At 43.0% G+C, this 22500-nt stretch overlaps 1 protein-coding gene across 3 annotated transcripts in view; it reads right to left on the bottom strand.

Moving 5' to 3' along the window:
* LOC106608564 (VPS10 domain-containing receptor SorCS2) overlaps nucleotides 1-22500 on the bottom strand; it is a 550052-nt gene that overhangs the window by 57215 nt on the left and 470337 nt on the right. For all 3 annotated transcript variants that reach the window (XM_045721501.2, XM_045721502.2, XM_045721503.2), the window contains exons 4-7: nucleotides 19392-19556; nucleotides 17341-17414; nucleotides 13983-14047; nucleotides 10879-10997 (exon numbers count right to left, since the gene is read on the bottom strand). In XM_045721501.2, coding sequence (XP_045577457.2) covers nucleotides 10879-10997; nucleotides 13983-14047; nucleotides 17341-17414; nucleotides 19392-19556 — 423 coding nt within the window. The remainder of the gene's footprint in view (nucleotides 1-10878; nucleotides 10998-13982; nucleotides 14048-17340; nucleotides 17415-19391; nucleotides 19557-22500) is intronic.

The following is a 22500-nucleotide window of genomic DNA, read 5'->3' as shown; positions in this document are numbered from 1 at the left end:
CACACCACACATACCACACTACACCACACATACCACACCACACCACACATACCACACATACCACACCACATATACCACACATACCACACCACACCACACATACCACACCACACCACACATACCACACCACACATACTATGTTCCTTATGACTGATCTACTCTACTTCTCACTTACGAAACTGAAAAACAGAGAGCATGAGAGATAGGAGAAAGAAGAAAGAGAAAGAAAGAGAGATAGAGAGATGAAGAGAGAAAGAGAGAGAGAGAGTGAGAGAGAGAGAGAAAGAGAAAGAGAGAAAGAGAGAGAGAGAGAGAGAGAGGAAGGTGGAGAGAGGGAGAGAGACAGAGAGAGAGGAAGGTAGAGAGAGAGAGAGAGAGACAGAGAGAGAGGAAGGTAGAGAGAGGGAGGGATAGAGAGAGAGAGAGAATTAGAGAGAGAAATAGAGACAATGTGAGAGAAAAGGTGCACACCAGCAACCTAACCACCACAGGTAAACAGGAGGTGTACACACTGGGGAGTTCGCCATCTGTTATTCCCAGCCTCAGCAGAGAGAAAGAGAGACAGAAATAGAGGGAAGGGGGGAGAGAGAGAGATGGAGCGATAGAGAGTGAGCGAGAGAGAGAGAGAGAGAGAGAGAGAGAGAGAGAGAGAGAGAGAGAGCAAGGTGGAGCGAGAGAGAGGCAGAGAGGGAGGGAGGGAAGGAGGGAGAGAACGCGAGAGAGAATGAGAGATAGAGAGAGAGGGAGCGAGAGAGAGAGGGAGGGAGAGAGAGAGAGACATAGAGACAGAGAGAGAGGATGCAAATCCCAAAAGAATGCAGGTTGGTAATGATGACGTCATGCTGTGGCATGCTGAGGTGGGATCAGACAATCAGAGAGGACAAGTGCTGACCTGCTAAAAAAAAGCCCATCTGACATCATAATATTTGACAGTATGGGGGTAGTGTGAACGTTAGTTAGCACTGTGCTAGATCAGTGGTGTCAGCTCAATAGAGTCTGCTTGCCTGTTTGTGGTAAGTGCTGATCTAGGATCAGTTTTTCCTTTTAGATTATAATGAATAAGATGGGGTGGGGACCAGATTCTACACGTTTACTTTGAGACACTTTGTGAATACGGCCCGTGATCTCACTGGGGGAAAGTAAATGCAAGATGCTGAAAATCCTAACACTGCCTGCTGAGCTAAGCTGAAGACCAGCTTGTTCTGGCCAGCTTGTTCTGGCCAGTCATGTGGAAGTTGAACAGATGTTTTCCTGTGTGTGGTGAGTTTGGATGTGTTAATACTAACTCTGGGTCCGTTGTCAGTCTGTATTTCCCTACAGCTCAATATCTGATATACCCCACCCAGGGCACAGGTATACAGTGCTTTCTGAAAGTATTCTGACCCCTTGACTTTTTCAACATTTTGTTACGTTACAGTCTTGCTCTAAAATTGATTAAATTTCTTTTTTTCCTCATCAATCTGCACACAATACCCCATACTGACAAAGTGAAATCAGATTTTTAGACATTTTTGCAAATGTATTGAAAATAAAAAACAGAAATACCTTATTTACATAAGTATTCAGACCCTTTGCTATGAGACTGGAATTGAGCTCAGGTGTATCGATGTGCTGAGAGTCTGGAAGCAAGTTCAGGGAGTGAGTGTTTTAATAAAATAAACGGAACATAATACAAAACAAGAAACACTAACAGCACACAGACATGAAACAGAAACAATGACACCTGGGGAAGGAACCAAAGGGAGTGACACATATAGGGAACTAATCAGGGAGGTGATGGAGTCCAGGTGAGTCTGATGATGCGCAGGTGCGTAACGATGGTGATCGGCGTGCACCATAACGAGCAGCCTGGTGACCTAGAGGCCGGAGAGGGAGCGGCCTGGTGACCTAGAGGTCGGAGAGGGAGCGGCCTGGTGACCTAGAGGCCGGAGAGGGAGCAGCCTGGTGACCTAGAGGCCGGAGAGGGAGCAGCCTGGGGACCTAGAGGCCGGAGAGGGAGCAGCCTGGTGACCTAGAAGCCGGAGAGGGAGCAGCCTGGTGACCTAGAGGCCGGAGAGGGAGCAGCCTGGTGACCTAGAGGCCGGAGAGGGAGCAGCCTGGTGACCTAGAGGCCGGAGAGGGAGCAGCCTGGTGACCTAGAGGACGGAGAGGGAGCAGCCTGGTGACCTAGAGGCCCGGAGAGGGAGCAGCCTGGTGACCTAGAGGCCGGAGAGGGAGCAGCCTGGTGACCTAGAGGACGGAGAGGGAGCAGCCTGGTGACCTAGAGGCCGGAGAGGGAGCAGCCTGGTGACCTAGAGGCCGGAGAGGGAGCAGTCTGGTGACCTAGAGGCCGGAGAGGGAGCAGTCTGGTGACCTAGAGGCCGGAGAGGGAGCAGCCTGGTGACCTAGAGACCGGAGAGGGAGCAGCCTGGTGACCTAGAAGCCGGAGAGGGAGCAGCCTGGTGACCTAGAGGCCGGAGAGGGAGCAGCCTGGTGACCTAGAGGCCGGAGAGGGAGCAGCCTGGTGACCTAGAGGCCGGAGAGGGAGCAGCCTGGTGACCTAGAGGACGGAGAGGGAGCAGCCTGGTGACCTAGAGGCCCGGAGAGGGAGCAGCCTGGTGACCTAGAGGCCGGAGAGGGAGCAGCCTGGTGACCTAGAGGACGGAGAGGGAGCAGCCTGGTGACCTAGAGGCCGGAGAGGGAGCAGCCTGGTGACCTAGAGGCCGGAGAGGGAGCAGTCTGGTGACCTAGAGGCCGGAGAGGGAGCAGTCTGGTGACCTAGAGGCCGGAGAGGGAGCAGCCTGGTGACCTAGAGGCCGGAGAGGGAGCAGCCTGGTGACCTAGAGGCCGGAGAGGGAGCAGCCTGGTGACCTAGAGGCCGGAGAGGGAGCAGCCTGGTGACCTAGAGGCCGGAGAGGGAGCAGCCTGGTGACCTAGAGGCCGGAGAGGGAGCAGCCTGGTGACCTAGAGGCCGGAGAGGGAGCAGCCTGGTGACCTAGAGGCCGGAGAGGGAGCAGGAGCAGCCTGGTGACCTAGAGGCCGGAGAGGGAGCAGCCTGGTGACCTAGAGGCCGGAGAGGGAGCAGCCTGGTGACCTAGAGGCCGGAGAGGGAGCAGCCTGGTGACCTAGAGGCCGGAGAGGGAGCAGGAGCAGCCTGGTGACCTAGAGGCCGGAGAGGGAGCAGCCTGGTGACCTAGAGGCCGGAGAGGGAGCAGCCTGACATCAGGTGCATCCTGTTTCCATTGATTATTCGTGAGATGTTTCTACAACTTCATTGTCCACCTGTGGTAAATTCAATTGATTGGACATGATTTGGAAAGGCACACACCTGTCTATGTAAGGTCCCACTGTTGACAGTGCATGTCGGAGCAACAACCAAGCCATGAGGGATAAAGGAATTGTCCGTAAAGAGCTCAGAGACAGGATTGTGTGGAGACACAGATCTGGGGAGGGGTACCAAAAAAAAATATTCCGCATTGACGGTCCCCAAGAATACAGTGGCCTGCATCATTCTTAAATGGAAGAAGTTCGGAACCACCAAGACTCTTCCTAGAGCTGGCCGCCTGGCCAATCTGAGCAATCGAGGGAGAAGGGCCTTGGTCAGGGAGAGGTCCATGAACCCGATGGTCACTCTGACAGAGCTCCAGAGTCCCTCTGTGGAGATGGGAGAAACTTCCAGAAGGACAACCATCTCTGCAGCAGTCCACCAAATCAGGTCTTTATGGTAGAGTGGCCAGAAGGAAGCCACTCCTCAGTAAAAGGCACATGACATCCCGCTTGGAATTTGCCAAAAGGCACCTAAAGGACTCTCAGACCATGAGAAACAAGATGAAACCAAGATTGAACTCTTAGTCCTGAATGCCAAGTGTCACGTCTGGAGGAAACCTGGCACCATCCCTACGGTGAAGCATGGTGGTGACAGCACCATGCTGTGGAGCTGTTGTCAGTGGCAGGGACTGGGAGACCAAGCACACAGCCAAGACAACGCAGGAGTGGCTTCTGGACAAGTCTCTGAATATTCTTGAGTGGTCCAGCCAGAGCCCGGACTTGAACCCGATCTAACATCTCTGGAGAGACCTGAAAATAGCTGTGCAGCGACGCTCCCCATCCAACCTGACAGAGCTTGAGAGGAACTACAGAAAAGAATGGGAGAAACTCCCTAAATACAAGCTTGTAGCGTCATACCCAAGAAGACTCGAGGCTGTAATCGCTGCCAAAGGTGCTTCATCAAAGTACTGAGTAAAGGGTCTGAATACTTATGTAAATGTGCTATTTCCGTTTAAATATTTAATCATTATGGGTATTGTGTGTAGATTGATGAGGGATAAAAAACAATTTGATCAATTTTAGAATAAGGCTGTAACATAACAAAATATGAAAAAGTCAAGGGGTCTGAATACTTTCCGAAGTCACTCAATCACTGTCATGAGCAGCTGTCATTTCACTAGTGTGTGTGTCTGTACACAGTTGCATGTGTCTATGCATATCTGTCTGTGTGTGTGTGTGTGTGTGTGTGTGTGTGTGTGCTTTGAGGAATGGCTGTGTCCCCCTAACCCTCATCCCTCCCAGCCGCGAAGCAGCAGTTAGTAATGCTCTAGGGATAATCCCTGGGGATAATAGTCCAATCTTTTGTTGATTCTGACCCTCCATGGGCCTCGACACGTAATGAGATGTTTAAATGCTCTCTCTATGTCTCCTCCACTCTCTATGTCGCCTCCACTTTCTCTCTCTCTCTCTCTCTCTCTCTCTCTCTCTCTCTCTCTCTCTCTCTCTCTCTCTCTCTTCCCCATTTCTCTCATACACTCGATATTCAGATTGAGTAACATTTTAGTTTAAAAAAATTATGTTCTCTCTCTCTCTCTCTCTCTCTCTCTCTCTCTCTCTCTCTCTCTCTCTCTCCCATAGTGTCTGCTCTTATCACAGGATAAGCTGGTAGCTGTAGCTATTATTGCTACTATTATAGACACTACTGTAGCTACTACTATAGCTACTACTATAGCTACTACTGTAGCTACTACTATAGCTACTACAATATATACTATTATAGATACTACTGTAGCTACTACTATAGCTACTACAATATACACTACAATATATACTATTATAGATACTACTATATCTACTACTATAGCTACTACTGTAGCTACTACTGTAGCTACTAATATAGCTACTACTATAGCTACTATAATAGCTATTACAATAGATACTATTATAGATACTACTATAGCTACTACTATAGCTACTTCAATAGATACTATTATAGATACTACTATTAGCTACTACTACAGTATAACTACTATGATAGCTACTATTATAGTTACTACTATAGTTACATACTATAGATACCTACTACTATAGATACCTACTACTATACCTACTACTATAGATACTATTATAGCTGCTATTATAAATACTACAATAGATACTACTATACCTACTACTATAGATACTATTATAGCTGCTATTATAAATACTACAATAGATACTACTATAGATACTATTATAGCTGCTATTATAAATACTACAATAGATAATACTATACCTACTACAATAGATACTATTATAACTTCTACTATATATACTACTATAGATACTACTATAGATACTATTATAGATACTACTATACCTACTACTATAGATACTATTATAGCTGCTGCTATAGATACTATTATAGCTGCTACTATATGTACTATTATAGATACCACTATAGATAATACTATACCTACTACTATAGATACTATTATAGCTACTACTATAGATAATACTATAGATACTACTATAGATAATATTATAGATACTACTATAGCTACTACTATAGATACTATTATAGCTACTACTATAGATACTATTATAGCTACTACTATAGCTACTACTATAGCTACTACTATAGCTACAATTATAGCAACTACTACAGCTACTATTATAGATACTAATATAGCTATTACTATAGATACTATTACAGCTGCTACTATAGATACTACTATAGATAATGCTATACCTACTACTATAGATACTAGTATAGTTACTACTATAGATACTACAATACCTACTACTATAGATACTACTATACCGTCTACTGTAGATACTGCTATAGATACTACAATAGCTGCTATTATAGATACTATTATAGCTACAACAATATATACTATTATAGATTCTACTATAGATACTACTATAGCTGCTATTATATATACTATTGTAGATACTATTATAGTTACTACTATAGATACTACTATAGCAACTACTATGATACTATTATAGCTACTACTATAGATACTATTAGAGCTACTATTATAGCTAATACTATAGCTACCATTATATATACTATTATATATAATACTATAGATACTACTATGGATACTACTATAGTTGTTATTATATATACTATTGTAGATACTACTGTAGATACTACTATAGCTGCTACTATATATACTACTATAGATACTACTATAGATACTGCTATAGATACTATTATAGATACTACTATAGCTGCTATTATATATACTATTATAGATACTACAATAGCTGTTATTATAGATACTACTATAGCTGTTATTATAGATACTACTATAGCTACAACTATAGGTACTATTATAGCTACTACTATAGATACTACTATAGCTACTACTATAGCTGTTATTATAGATACTACTATAGCTACTACTATAGATACTAATATAGCTACTACTATAGGTGCTACTATAGATACTACTATAGCTGTTATTATAGATACTACTATTAGCTACTACTATAGATAATATTATAGCTACTACTATAGGTGCTACTATAGATACTACTATAGCTGTTATTATAGATACTACTATAGCTGTTATTATAGATACTACTATAGCTGTTATTATAGATACTACTATAGCTGTTATTATAGATACTACTATAGCTACAACTATAGGTACTATTATAGCTACTACTATAGATACTACTATAGATACTACTATAGCTGTTATTATAGATACTACTATAGCTACTACTATAGTTACTACTATAGCTACTACTATAGGTGCTACTATAGATACTACTATAGCTGCTATTATAGATACTACTATAGCTGTTATTATAGATACTACTATTAGCTACTACTATAGATAATATTATAGCTACTACTATAGGTGCTACTATAGATACTACTATAGCTGTTATGATAGATACTACTATAGCTGTTATTATAGATACTACTATAGCTGTTATTATAGATACTACTATAGCTACAACTATAGGTACTATTATAGCTACTACTATAGATACTACTATAGATACTACTATAGCTGTTATTATAGATACTACTATAGCTACTACTATAGATACTACTATAGCTACTACTATAGGTGCTACTATAGATACTACTATAGCTGCTATTATATATACTATTATATATACTACTATAGATACTATTATAGCTACTACTATAGATACTACTATAGCTGATATTATATATACTACTATAGCTACTATTATATATACTACTATAGATACTATTATAGCTACTACTATAGATACTAATATAGCTACTACTATAGATACTACTATAGCTACTACTATAGATACTATTGTAGCTACTACTATAGATACTACTATAGCTACTACTATAGGTGCTATTATAGATACTACTATAGCTGTTATTATAGATACTACTATTAGCTACTACTATAGATAATATTATAGCTACTACTATAGGTGCTACTATAGATACTACTATAGCTGTTATTATAGATACTACTATAGCTGTTATTATAGATACTACTATAGCTACAACTATAGGTACTATTATAGCTACTACTATAGATACTACTATAGATACTACTATAGCTGTTATTATAGATACTACTATAGCTACTACTATAGATACTACTATAGCTACTACTATAGATACTACTATAGCTACTACTATAGGTGCTACTATAGATACTACTATAGCTGCTATTATAGATACTACTATAGCTGTTATTATAGATACTACTATAGCTACTACTATAGATACTACTATAGCTACTACTATAGGTGCTATTACTATATATACTACTATAGCTACTACTATAGATACTACTATAGCTACTACTATAGCTACTACTATAGATACTATTGTAGCTACTACTATAGATACTACTATAGCTACTACTATAGCTGCTATTATAGATACTACTATAGCTGTTATTATAGATACTACTATAGCTACTACTATAGATACTTCTATAGCTACTACTATAGGTGCTATTATAGATACTACTATAGCTGTTATTATAGATACTACTATAGCTACAACTATAGGTACTATTATAGCTACTACTATAGATACTACTATAGATACTACTATAGATACTACTATAGCTGTTATTATAGATACTACTATAGATACTACTATAGCTACTACTATAGATACTACTATAGCTACTACTATAGGTGCTACTATAGCTGTTATTATAGATACTACTATAGCTACTACTATAGATACTACTATAGCTACAACTATAGGTGCTACTATAGATACTACTATAGCTGTTATTATAGATACTACTATTAGCTACTACTATAGATAATATTATAGCTACTACTATAGGTGCTACTATAGATACTACTATAGCTGTTATTATAGATACTACTATAGCTGTTATTATAGATACTACAATAGCTGTTATTATAGATACTACTATAGCTACAACTATAGGTACTATTATAGCTACTACTATAGATACTACTATAGATACTACTATAGCTGTTATTATAGATACTACTATAGCTACTACTATAGTTACTACTATAGCTACTACTATAGGTGCTACTATAGATACTACTATAGCTGCTATTATAGATACTACTATAGCTGTTATTATAGATACTACTATTAGCTACTACTATAGATAATATTATAGCTACTACTATAGGTGCTACTATAGATACTACTATAGCTGTTATTATAGATACTACTATAGCTGTTATTATAGATACTACTATAGCTGTTATTATAGATACTACTATAGCTACAACTATAGGTACTATTATAGCTACTACTATAGATACTACTATAGATACTACTATAGCTGTTATTATAGATACTACTATAGCTACTACTATAGATACTACTATAGCTACTACTATAGATACTACTATAGCTACTACTATAGGTGCTACTATAGATACTACTATAGCTGCTATTATAGATACTACTATAGCTGTTATTATAGATACTACTATAGCTACTACTATAGATACTACTATAGCTACTACTATAGGTGCTACTACTATATATACTACTATAGCTACTACTATAGATACTACTATAGCTACTACTATAGATACTATTGTAGCTACTACTATAGATACTACTATAGCTACTACTATAGCTGCTATTATAGATACTACTATAGCTGTTATTATAGATACTACTATAGCTACTACTATAGATACTTCTATAGCTACTACTATAGGTGCTATTATAGATACTACTATAGCTGTTATTATAGATACTACTATAGCTACAACTATAGGTACTATTATAGCTACTACTATAGATACTACTATAGATACTACTATAGATACTACTATAGCTGTTATTATAGATACTACTATAGATACTACTATAGCTACTACTATAGATACTACTATAGCTACTACTATAGGTGCTACTATAGATACTACTATAGATACTACTATAGATACTACTATAGATACTACTATAGCTGTTATTATAGATACTACTATAGCTACTACTATAGATAATATTATAGCTACTACTATAGCTACTACTATAGATACTACTATAGCTACTACTATAGATACTACTATAGCTACTACTTTAGCTGCTATTATAGATACTGCTATAGCTGTTATTATAGATACTACTATAGCTACTACTATAGCTACTACTATAGCTACTACTATAGCTGCTATTATAGATACTACTATAGCTGTTATTATAGATACTATTATAGATACTACTATAGCTACTACTATAGATACTATTATAGCTACTACTATAGATACTACTATAGCTACTACTATCGATACTACTATAACTACTGCTATAGGTGCTACTATAGATACTGCTATAGCTGTTATTATAGATACTACTATAGCTACAACTATATATACTATTATAGCTACTACTATAGATACTACTATAGCTACTACTATCGATACTACTATAACTACTACTATAGGTGCTACTATAGATACTGCTATAGCTGTTATTATAGATACTACTATAGCTACAACTATATATACTATTATAGCTACTACTATAGATACTACTATAGATACTGTTATAGCTACTACTATAGCTGCTATATATATATACTACTATAGATACTACTATAGATACTACTACAGCTGCTATTATATATATTATTATAGCTGCTATTATAGCTACTATTTCAGTATAGCTACTATTATAGCTATTTAGCCCACTACTGACAATGGGAGCTCCATCTTATGATGTGTAATGTCCTTACAAACAACCATTCCTTAATATCTTACAAGCAAGCGTTCATTACTATTTCATAAGCAACCATTACTTCATATCTAAATGCCAAAGTGTGTAGATTTAGAGAGGGACATTTAAATCATTAGGATGTCATTAGGATTTTATGCAGTGGTACATTTGGTTGATTTTATCTCAGATTTTTTTGTATGTTTCTGTATGTATTTTGTTTATGGTGTGTCTATGAGATGTGTCTGAAATATTGTTCCCCCCTGCTGCTGTCTTGGACCAGGTCTCTCTTGAAAAATAAATGTTATCACAATAACACTAACCTGGATAAACACAGGCTGTATAAAATCAAGCAAGCTGCCAAAGGGGGTAGTCTATACAATTGTGGCACATTATAACCAAACAATCGTGAAGACATATCACAAATACAAAGGGTTTTATAATAAATGTGTCTTTACCTTGACAAAGATGTAGTCGTCCTGGACTGAGAGAGAGTGGTGGTCAATCTTCCCCAGGAACTGGGCCGTCACCGTCTTGTCTGAGCAGTTCTGGATCAGACAGGTTACATACAGGTACCCTGGGGAGAGAGAATTAAGAGTGCAGCTTTTAGAGCCCCAGCCCCAGAATACACATTATTGTAGGGGACAATGTACAAATGTTTTTCAGAAATATATTTCATTGCGTAAATGTATTTATTGGTTTCATTTCATTTTGATAAGACATAAAAATCCAATGAATTGAAGGTTATTTGTTGATGTAAAAATGGAAATGTTGTTTCATTAGATTTGGAGTGGGGTTACGCTGAACCGTACTGAATTTCGCACACAGCATCTGCATCAGCAACAACTGTAGTGGCAAGACTTGTCAGGGAGATGACAAGCTAGCGATGTTGCCTTGGGTGGACCTTGGAAGGGCATAAGCCCACCCACTGGGGAGCCAGGGCCCAGCCAATCAGAATGAGTTTTTCCCCACAAAAGTGCTTTATTACAGACAGAAATACTCCTCAGCACCCAAGGAGGCTGACAAGGACTTGGGGAAATATGCAGCTGGAAAGTAAAATATGAGGAAAATAATTATTTTGGCCCTACAGACATCGATTACCAAATATAAGACCGACATGGTTACCGTGGTTACCGACATGAATTACGTGGATAGTGTGAAAGACTGGTTGATGGTACGAGGAGATGTTTAATAGAGTTAAACCTGGTTAACCTGTTTATGTGAGTCTGTGTAGACCTGTTCAGTGTGTTGCTGTATGTATCTGGATGTGTGACTAGACGACAGTGTGTCCATGTGTCTGCATTAGCTGCCTTGCCGCTCCCCACATCAATCTCCCTAACGACACACACAGACCCTGCCAGCTTCCCAGCGAGCCTGCCTCATCCATCAACCCTCCACCCCTATCTCCCATCTACCCCCTCATCACTCACCATCCCTGGGCATAGACCCTAGGCAAGTCCCAGGCTTGTGTGCTGACCTAGGCCTCTCTCTAGGGCTCAGGTAGATTGTGTGACCAGGCCACCATGCCACCATCCGTCCCCCCGGTACCTGCCATCGTTTAACCTTGACAGGACCCAGGGTGACAGGGGGGCACAGGGGGAACAGCTTGGCCTGGCATGCCTGGTCGCCCAGGTCCCTCTAACCCATCCGTCTGGAAGTGTGAGCTGCCGTGCCATGGAGAGGTGGGGGGAGGGTGGGGGAGAGAAGGACCATGTGGCTCTGCCTAGCCCAGGGAAGAGCTCTCCTGCCTGGGCAGCTGGGCCAGACAGACAGCCTCTCTGGTTCTCTGAAAAAACACGGTCCAGGCTTGTTCCAGATGACAGGTTCCAGACTCTAAGCTGCATGTTCAGTTCCCCATCAGAAAGTATAGAAACACCTATGGGATTTGGGAGTTGTTTCTCACTTTTTTGGGGGGGAAGATGATTTGTTTTAAGTGACTTCATATCAGGGGAGATGTGTTGAGTAACAAACAAGGCATTAACATGTTCTCTCCTTCATTTGTCCTTCCTCTCCTTCTTTTCCTGTCTTCCAGTGTCAGTCTGTTTTATTCTCCTGGTCTACTCTGTGGGATGCTGGGTTGTCAAAGTGTACCGAGCGGGAAGACAAGGCTCAGCATTCTAAAGCAAACACACATGCATTCTAACATAGGCATGCAGACACACACACTAGCGCACGCACATACACACACCTTCTACACCCTCCAGTCTACACACTCCTATTACCCCCTTGGTGGGTAGTGCAGAGTTAACCTGGCTGGCTGCTGATATGACAATCCACTCTGACTGGGGACCTGGGCACTGAGTTCCCCCTGACTCCCCTCTGACTCCCCCCTGACTTCCCCTCTGACTTCCCCTCTGACTCCCCCCTGACTTCCCCTCTGACTCCCCCCTGACTTCCCCTCTGACTTCCCCTCTGACTCCCCCCTGACTTCCCCTCTGACTCCCCCCTGACTTCCCCTGACTTCCCCCTGACTTCCCCCTGACTTCCCCTCTGACTCCCCCCTGACTTCCCCCTGACTTCCCCCCTGACTTCCCCTCTGACTCCCCCCTGACTTCCCCTGACTTCCCCCTGACTTCCCCTCTGACTCCCCCCTGACTTCCCCTCTGACTTCCCCTCTGACTCCCCCCTGACTTCCCCTCTGACTCCCCCCTGACTTCCCCTGACTTCCCCCTGACTTCCCCCTGACTTCCCCTCTGACTCCCCCCTGACTTCCCCCCTGACTTCCCCCTGACTTCCCCTGACTTCCCCTCTGACTCCCCCCTGACTTCCCCTCTGACTCCCCCCTGACTTCCCCTGACTTCCCCCTGACTTCCCCTCTGGCTTCCCCCGACTTCCCCTGACTTCCCCCGACTTCCCCCTGACTTCCCCTGACTTCCCCCTGACTTCCCCTCTGACTTCCCCCTGACTTCCCCTGACTTCCCCTCTGACTTCCTCTCTGACTTCCTCTCTGACTTCCCCTGACTTCCTCTCTGACTTCCCCCTGACTTCCCCAAGACTTCCCCCCTGACTTCCCCCAAGACTTCCCCTCTGACTTCCTCTCTGACTTCCCCCTGACTTCCCCTCTGACTTCCTCTCTGACTTCCCCCTGACTTCCCCCAAGACTTCCTCTCTGACTTCCTCTCTGACTTCCCCCAAGACTTCCTCTCTGACTTCCTCTCTGACTTCCCCCTGACTTCCCCTGACTTCCCCTGACTTTTCCCTGACTTTTCCCTGACTCCACTATGACCTCACTAGAAGGTCAACCCATCACCCCCTTCATTACCTGAGTCTACACTGATGGTTCAGAGGCAGATGAAGGACAGGCCAATAGGAAGAGAATGAGAGGGATTGAGGGAGAAAGGTTATTGGTGCCTGTGGGAGTTGAACAGACAGTATACTTGTCTAGAATGGAGAGGAGGAAAATGAGAGATGGGTAGTTGAGGGTGGCAATGTGTGTTCAGGGGATTCTAGAGGAAGTAGGTGTACTCACTTTGTAATAGTGTATAGTCAGTGAGAAAGTGGGTAAGGATAGAGTTCACAGATAATCCAGACATGCATGCACACTGAAAGAACAGCACCATACCTCCACTTGTGTCCTGCATCTCCATATGCACCAAGTCAGGATCCACATCTACATCAGCCACAGACCTGAGACAGAGGAAGATAAAATTCAAGTTGAAAGTTGGAACAACAGAACTCCTCTTCTTGTGCACTTCACCCCCCTTCCTCCCTCTCTCTCTCTCTTCCTCCCTCTCTCTCCCCCCTCTCTCTCTCTTCCTCCCTCCCCTCTCTCTCCCCCCTCTCTCTCTTTCCCCCTCTCTCTTTTCTCCCTATCTCTCTCTTTCCCTGCTCTCTCTCTCCCCCCTCTCTCTCCCCCCTCTCTCTTCCCCCCTCTCTCTTTCCCCTCTCTCTCCCCTCCTCTCTCTTTCCCCCTCTCTCTTTTCTCCCTCTCTCTCTCTTCCCCCCTCTCTCTCTTCCCCCTCTCTCTCTTTCCCCTCTCTCTCTCCCCTCCTCTCTCTCCCCCCTCTCTCTCTCCCCCTCTCTCTTTCCCCTCTCTCTCTTCCCCCTCTCTCTTTCCCCTCTCTCTCTCCCCTCCTCTCTCTCCCCCTCTCTCTCTTCCCCTCTCTCTTTCCCCCTCTCTCTCTCCCTCTCCCCCTCTCTCTTTCCCCCCTCTCTCCCTCTTCCCTTTGCCCCTTTCTCTCTGATTAGAAGTCAGTAGTGAAGTCTGTGAAAACTCCTCAGCTCTTTAAAGATCTATGTTAAATATATAAAACCTCCATTACGGTCCGTATAAAGAGCCTGTACGTGCAATTACTGTAGCAAGTTGTGGAAGAGAGGGAGAGAAGGAATGAGGGAGGGAGGGAAAGAGGAAAGGAGGGAGGGAGAGAGAGAACACAACTCCTTTTTGTATTCTATCAAACTTCTGCCATAATATCAGTATTCTACTCACATAGTTTGGCATTCTCTGAGATGTTCTTTCCGTCTGCTCATGGCCATCAACACCACACGAGCCACAAGTTCACGAAACCCGTAACCAGTTCACCTCAGCTCTATTTCATGGGATAGCCACTAGCCAGTAACAACCTCTAAACCCAACTCTGAATAAGTAGAGAAACAGAGTCGTATAAAGCATCAGTGTCTGTGGCATCCATCTTGTCGGACGGACCACCCCGTCAGATAGTAGCTGACTAGCTCTTTCAAGTGAACTTGATTTATCAGGATTGGCTTCCAGACCATTCTTCTCTTCCACAGGGAGAACAAGGCTATTACAGGCCTAACAATCAGCTAATGCTGGCCTATCGGAAAGCATAGATGCTTTGAGAGGCTTTTTAAGGCCCAGGCGTTTTCCCTGTCAGCGCATGTGGTCAGAAAGCACTCTCAGCCCTAGTGTGTTCTAGTTAGAGAAAAATAAAATCTTGACCCTACGACTTGAGCAGGAACAACTAGGCCCTAGGCATATAACTACTGTGTCTCTGTTAGCATTTTACACCTCACTACATACTGGATATTATTGTATTGTTCGGAGAGTCGCTGGCAAAAACAAATGGTGATGGTTTTATTAGTAGTCAGTGGTTGGGTTTACACACGTGCTCTGTTGATTAAGTACAGTGGCTTGCGAAAATATACATCCCCCTTGGCATTTTTCCAGTTTTGTTGCCATACAACCTGGAATTAAAATGGATTTTTTGGGGGGTTTGTATCATTTGATTTACACGACATGCCTACCACTTTGAAGAAGCAAAATATTTTTATTGTGAAACAAACAAGAAATAAGTAAAAAAAACAGAAAACCTTGTAGAGCCAACTTTTTCAGCAATTACAGCTGCAAGTCTCTTGGGGTATGTCTCTATAAGCTTGGCACATCTAGCCACTGGGATTTTTGCACATTCTTCAAGGAAATACTGCTCCAGCTCCTTCAAGTTTGATGGGTTCTGCTGGTGTACAGCAATCTTTAAGTCATACCACAGATTCTCAATTGGATTGAGGTCTGGGCTTTGACTAGACCATTTAAATGTTTCCCCTTAAACCACTCAAGTGTTGCTTAAGCATTATTCTTAGGGTCATTGTCCTGCTGGAAGGTGAACCTCCGTCCCAGTCTCAAATCTCTGGAAGACTGAAACAGGTTTCCCTCAAGAATTTCCCTGTATTTAGCGCCATCCATCATTCCATCCATCATTCCATAATTCCTTCAATTCTGACCAGTTTCCCAGTCCCTGTCGATGAAAAACATGATGCTGCCACCACCATGCTTCACTGTGGGGATAGTGTTCTCGGGGTGATGAGAGGTGTTGGGTTTGTGCCAGACATTTTCCTTGATGCCCAAAAATATCAATTTTAGTCTCATCTGACCAGAGTACCTTCTTCCATATGTTTGGGGAGACTCCCACATGCCTTTTGGCGAACACCAAATGTGTTTGTATGTCCATTTCAATTACAGGTTGTAATGCAAAAAAAAAAAGAAGAAAAATGCCAAGGGGGATGAATTCTTTTGCAAGGCACTGTATAGTACATCACAGTTGATCTCTTATTTCCTCCAGCTACTGCCAATGTATACATCATAAATAAAACCCTTTGAGATGGGATCCATATGTTCAAATGCAATGCATTGTGAAGTGTGAGGAAATTGCCTCTAAGGCCAGATCTCAAATCAGTTTGACATCTTAACTATTAGTGGTCAAAGGTCTGGATTTGGTTGTGTAATCTGATCCTAGATCTGTTATCAGACACAACTTCTGCTTGACACAGAAAGCAGGTTAGGAATAGCCTATCTAGACACATAGCGAGAAGATAATTTTTGGGGGGCAAGTCAGTTAAGAACAAATTTTTATTTACAATGACAGTCTACCCCAGACAACGCTGGGTCAACTATGCACTGCCTTATGGGACTCCCAGTCATTCAAACCAGGGACTGTAGTGATGCCTCTTGCACTGAGATGCAGTGCCTTAGACCGCTGCGCCACTCGGGAGCCCTGAGTTACCTCAGGCTGGAGTGTTTTTAACGCTCTAGCTTGGAATGATTTGTGTGTTGGGTTTGGACAGATAAATCAAGGATGTCCCGGTCTCAACACTACTGGCTTCATAACCACTGATCTGGAACCAGCTGATAACTCAGACCTGTCCAGGTCTCAACACTACTGGCTTCATAACCACTGATCTGGAACCAGCCATTGTGAAGCCGATCATTTCTCTGAGAGAAGAAAACAGCAGGCAGTCTCGATATATGACCTTCTGCTCAGAACAGGAGAGAGGGAGGAGGGAGGGAGGGAGGAGGGAGGGATGGAGAGAAAATGGATGCAGAAGGGGATAAGAGACAAAGCTTGAGGCGACCTAACCCATGAGATCTAAAACTCACAGCTATATTGTATGTTGTAACGGCAGAGTTACTGTACGGTAAATAAAGCAAGTTAGATTATAAGGACAGATTTGTGATCAGAACTTACCAGAATATTCTGCCCTTGGTTACTCGTTCCTGCATTAGAGTCCACTTCCGGCCCAAATCCATGGACACATAGAGCTGTGAGATAAAACAACCAACCTATCAAACAACAGGTGTTTACTCAGTAGAAATGAACTGATTTGAAGAAATTCCCGAAAAACAGGATTTGTATGGGTAAAGAGGTGAACTGGATGGTTGTCGTAGATTTTCATGTCTGTATTGGGGATTGTGTCATCCCTGTACGTCCCTCTGTGTGTATAGCGAATTGGGAGGTTGTGTGTAGTAGAGCGTAAAGTCCAGTAAGTCAAGCAAGTGAATTTTATGGTTCACCTACACTAGGCCAACCTCTATTCATCTTAGTAGGCCATTCCATGTGAGTGAATGTGAGTGTGTGTGTGTGGTTGTAAGTGCGTGTGTGTGTGTGTGTGTGTGTGCGTGCGTGTGTGTGGTTGTGTGTGTGCATGTGCACCATTGATCGGCTTTATAATGAAAATGTATAGATTTTTCTCACAAGGTATCCCAGCAGACATATGAAAAGAACAAAAATGATTTCACCTCTGAGCCTGTACACATTCCCTTACTGCCACACACACACACACACACACACACACACACACACACACACACACACACACACACACACACCCACACACACACACACACACACACACACACACACACACACACACACACACACAGTGTATTGTAGGTCTACATGCACTTACAATACACTTACAAAACACAAGATCTCTCACTGAATTCCAGAGAGCCCATTTAATCATTATGAGCAGACATAATGAAACTAGATGGCCAGAACCTCGTTAAATCAAACCTGACCATCACAACATTCTCAAAGAATAACCTTGATTGGAATCACATGGGGTGATCTCAAAAAACTATCTTTCCCTAATAAACATATTAATATTAAATTCTTTTTTGCACTGTTAAATGACTTTTGACTCTCCATCTGTAGCCTGGCCACATGGAGTAGATTAAAACCTAATTTAATTTCATGTTTAATTCATTGTTAATTATTAAAGTGGAGTTCCCTCCATATGCTGTTGCTACTGTGACTGTCTGAGTTATCGGAGAAGAGATCGTAGAGACAGAACATGCAGAAATGTCCCCAGACACTGGTCTGAGGACAGTTTTGCACTTTCCTCTCATAACGGCTAAGGTTGGGATCAGGGGAAGGTAAAACTGATCCTAAATCTGTGCCTTATTTTCTTTACCCAGCTACTCCCTCTTTTCAGCACTGTAAACTAGCATAACATGTCATCATTGCACCAACTATGAATAAAAAAGCCATTGTGTAAATAAAACAACAGTATGCTATTAAAGGCTGTCTTTGCTGGAGGAAGGCTATCTTATCCTCCCAGTTAATTCATTAAGCAGCCAGGTCACCAGTGATACAAGTCAGTATTCGACGTCCACCGGGAGATGACGTGAAAACCGGCCACTAGGGGCAGCATTGTGCGCTGTTACCTCGGTTTCGGTTTTTGCTAGGGCATTGTGGACCGGAATGGAGGATAGGCATCTGATTCCTAAAGGTTGCAAGTTCAAATCCAGCAAAATGAGATGTTTGTTTTAAGACTATCCCAAACCTTAACCCTTACCTTAACCATTTGGAGTTAATGCCTAACTTTAAGATTTCAGACTAACTGCCTAAACTTAACCCTAACATTAAAAATTCTGAGTTAATGCCTAAACGTAACCTTCAAAACGTTGAAATGTGATGTTTGCAACAACGTTGAAATGTGATGTTTGAGAAACATCTAATTCTGACGTGAGACTGTGAGAGCTAGTTGGAATTAAGCAGCACAGTGAAAGGACGGACAGCAAACTCCTGCTATGAGTTTGCCTTTGCTGTAGACTTATTGTCATAAAATGTTCAGGTTGGTAGTAAGTGGCCGTATTTACTAGAAAAAGCTATTGATCGACTGTTTTGCAGCTGAACGATGGTGATTTTGTTTAGGGGAATCTCCTCATAAAAGAACAACAGATGTCTAGTCTGGAACAATCGGACTGTGACGTGGTCTTTTGATGGTGACCCACCTTGCCCTCCTTGCAGTAAGCCAGCACCTTGTCCTCCTCCTTAGGGTGGAAGAGGAGGGTCTCAGCAGTGAAGGAGAGGGGCTGGCGCTGGAAAGAGGAGCCCTCGTCTGTACTGATGAACAGCAACTGGTCCCGCTCATTAATGGACGAGCTCACCAGGATCACCTGACAGGGGTGGGGAGAGAGGTCAGAAGTCAGAAGGTGGACAAGGATAAGGGATGTGTAATGTGATAATATCTGAATGAGGAGTAGTGTAGTTGATGAGTTGTAATGATTTCGCTCTGTCAGCAGTTTTATGGTAGTTGTAGAGACACACACACACACACACACACACACACACACACACACACACACACACACACACACACACACACACACACACACACACACACACACACACACACACACACACACCGTACTCCCAATCAGGGCCATAAGAACACTACATCACCGTGGTCTACCTCTTACTCAGTGGAGACACCATATTGATTATCTAATATTCTCTTTTATAGCTCATAAACGGAACAAATTGTAGTGGGGAACTTTGAGTTTACCATCTCACCAATCACCATTAAGTGTTTCGGACAGGTTAACCACCAATAGGGCTGAGCTATGATCAACACAAACTTATTAGCCAATCAGATTGCTCAAGATTCTGTTATCTGCAACACTCAGCCATGAGCAAACTGTCCAAAGAGGAGAAAGATGGGGCAAACTGTATACACTGAATGTGTGGCATGTTTAATTGGACAAGTTATCCTACTTACTCTCTCCTCCTCTCTCTTCCTCTCCCCTCCTTTCTCTCTTCCTCTCCCTATTACATTTACATTTTAGTCATTCAGCAGACACTCTTATCCAGAGCAACTTACAGTAGTGAATGCATACATTTCATTTCATGCATTTTATTTTTTTGTACTGGACCCCCGTGGGAATCGAACCCGACAACCCTGGCGTTGCACACACCATGAAACACCATGCTGTGATAACTGAGCCACAGCAGAGAGCTCTTCCTCTCAAATCTCTCTCCTCCTCTCTCCTCCTCTCTCATCTCTCTCCTCCTCTCTCCTCCTCTCTCATCTCTCTCCTCCTCTATCTCCCTCTCTCATTCTCTCTCCTCCCTCTCTCCTCCTATCTCCTCCTCTCTCTTCCTCTCTCCTCCTTCCTCTCCTTCTCTTGTTCTCTCTCTCTATCTCCCTCTCTCTTCCTCTCTTCTCTCTCTCTTCCTCTCACCTCCTTCTCTCCTCCCTCTCTCCCTCTCTCTTGCCTTCCTCTCTCCTCTGTCTCTCTCCCTCTTGCTCCACATTGCTATGCCCCTCATACCTTAAGGATTACTAAGGGCTCCCCACTCTGGGCTGTGTGGTTGTGTATAAGCGTTTTGTGTGTGTGTGTGTGTGTGTGTGTGTGTGTGTGTGTGTGTGTGTGTGTGTGTGTGTGTGTGTGTGTGTGTGTGTGTGTGTGTGTGTGTGTGTGTGTGTGTGTGTGTGTGTGTGTGTGTGTGTGTGTGTGTGTGTGTGTGTGTGTGTGTAAGGGTTGGATGAGCGAGCCGGGTCTAAACAGGCTTCTATGGAGAGCCACGGTCAATTAACAACCCCTAGCCTGCCTGTTTGTTCTGCCTGCATACAGCTGCCACACCGCCTGTGGAGAGATGGGGAGAAGAGGCACTACGGAGGGACGGAGGGAGGGATGGAGGGATGGAGGGAGGGAGGAAAGCATGAATACGGAGGAAAAGTAATTAGGAGCTCAGGCTGACAACTGAGATTTTTTGTTTCAGGAGGATTGTGTGTGTGCGTGTTTTGTCCTAAAAAAAGGACATTTTCACCAGTCCCCACAAGGAAAACTTAGGGTTTAGGTTTAAGGTTAGGAGTTAAGGTTAGGTTTAGGGTTAGGAGTTTTGGGTTAAGGTTAAGGTTAGGTTAAGTGTTAGGGGTTTGGGGTTAAGGTTAGGAGTTAGGGTTAGGAGTTTTGGATTCATGTTAAGGTTAGGTTAAGGGTTAGGGGTTAGGGGTTTGGGGTTAAGGTTAGGGGTTTGGGGTTAAGGTTAGGGGTTTGGGGTTAAGGTTAGGGTTATGGTTAAGAGTTATTGGATTAGGACGAGACATAAGTTAGGCTAGCCCTGCCTGCCTTATATCCCGTTCCTTTCCTCATTGTAAATAGGAATTTGTTCTTAACTGTCTTGCCTCGTTAAATAAAATGACCAACAGTACTGGTGTTGCAGTACTGCAGACAACCTATGAGTGGTGCTGTTGTCAAACCGACAGAACAGACAACCTATGAGTGGTGCTGTTGTCAAACCGACAGAACAGACAACCTATGAGTGGTGCTGTTGTCAAACCGACAGAACAGACAACCTATGAGTGGTGCTGTTGTCAAACCGACAGAACAGACAACCTATGAGTGGTGCTGTTGTCAAACCGACAGAACAGACAACCTATGAGTGGTGCTGTTGTCAAACCGACAGAACAGACAACCTATGAGTGGTGCTGTTGTCAAACCGACAGAACAGACAACCTATGAGTGGTGCTGTTGTCAAACCGACAGAACAGACAACCTATGAGTGGTGCTGTTGTCAAACCGACAGAACAGACAACCCATGAGTGGTGCTGTTGTCAAACCGACAGAACAGACAACCCATGAGTGGTGCTGTTGTCAAACCGACAGAACAGACAACCCATGAGTGGTGCTGTTGTCAAACCGACAGAACAGACAACCTATGAGTGGTGCTGTTGTCAAACCGACAGAACAGACAACCTATGAGTGGTGCTGTTGTCAAACCGACAGAACAGACAACCTATGAGTGGTGCTGTTGTCAAACCGACAGAACAGACAACCTATGAGTGGTGCTGTTGTCAAACCGACAGAACAGACAACCTATGAGTGGTGCTGTTGTCAAACCGACAGAACAGACAACCTATGAGTGGTGCTGTTGTCAAACCGACAGAACAGACAACCTATGAGTGGTGCTGTTGTCAAACCGACAGAACAGACAACCTATGAGTGGTGCTGTTGTCAAACCGACAGAACAGCCAACCTATGAGTGGTGCTGTTGTCAAACCGACAGAACAGACAACCTATGAGTGGTGCTGTTGTCAAACCGACAGAACAGCCAACC

Source organism: Salmo salar, chromosome 07, assembly GCF_965601325.2.
Source record: "Salmo salar chromosome 07, fSalSal1, whole genome shotgun sequence".
NCBI classification, from domain to species: Eukaryota; Metazoa; Chordata; class Actinopteri; order Salmoniformes; family Salmonidae; genus Salmo; species Salmo salar.
Note: the sequence above shows the minus strand (reverse complement) of the source record. Positions and strands in the feature narration are given on the sequence as shown.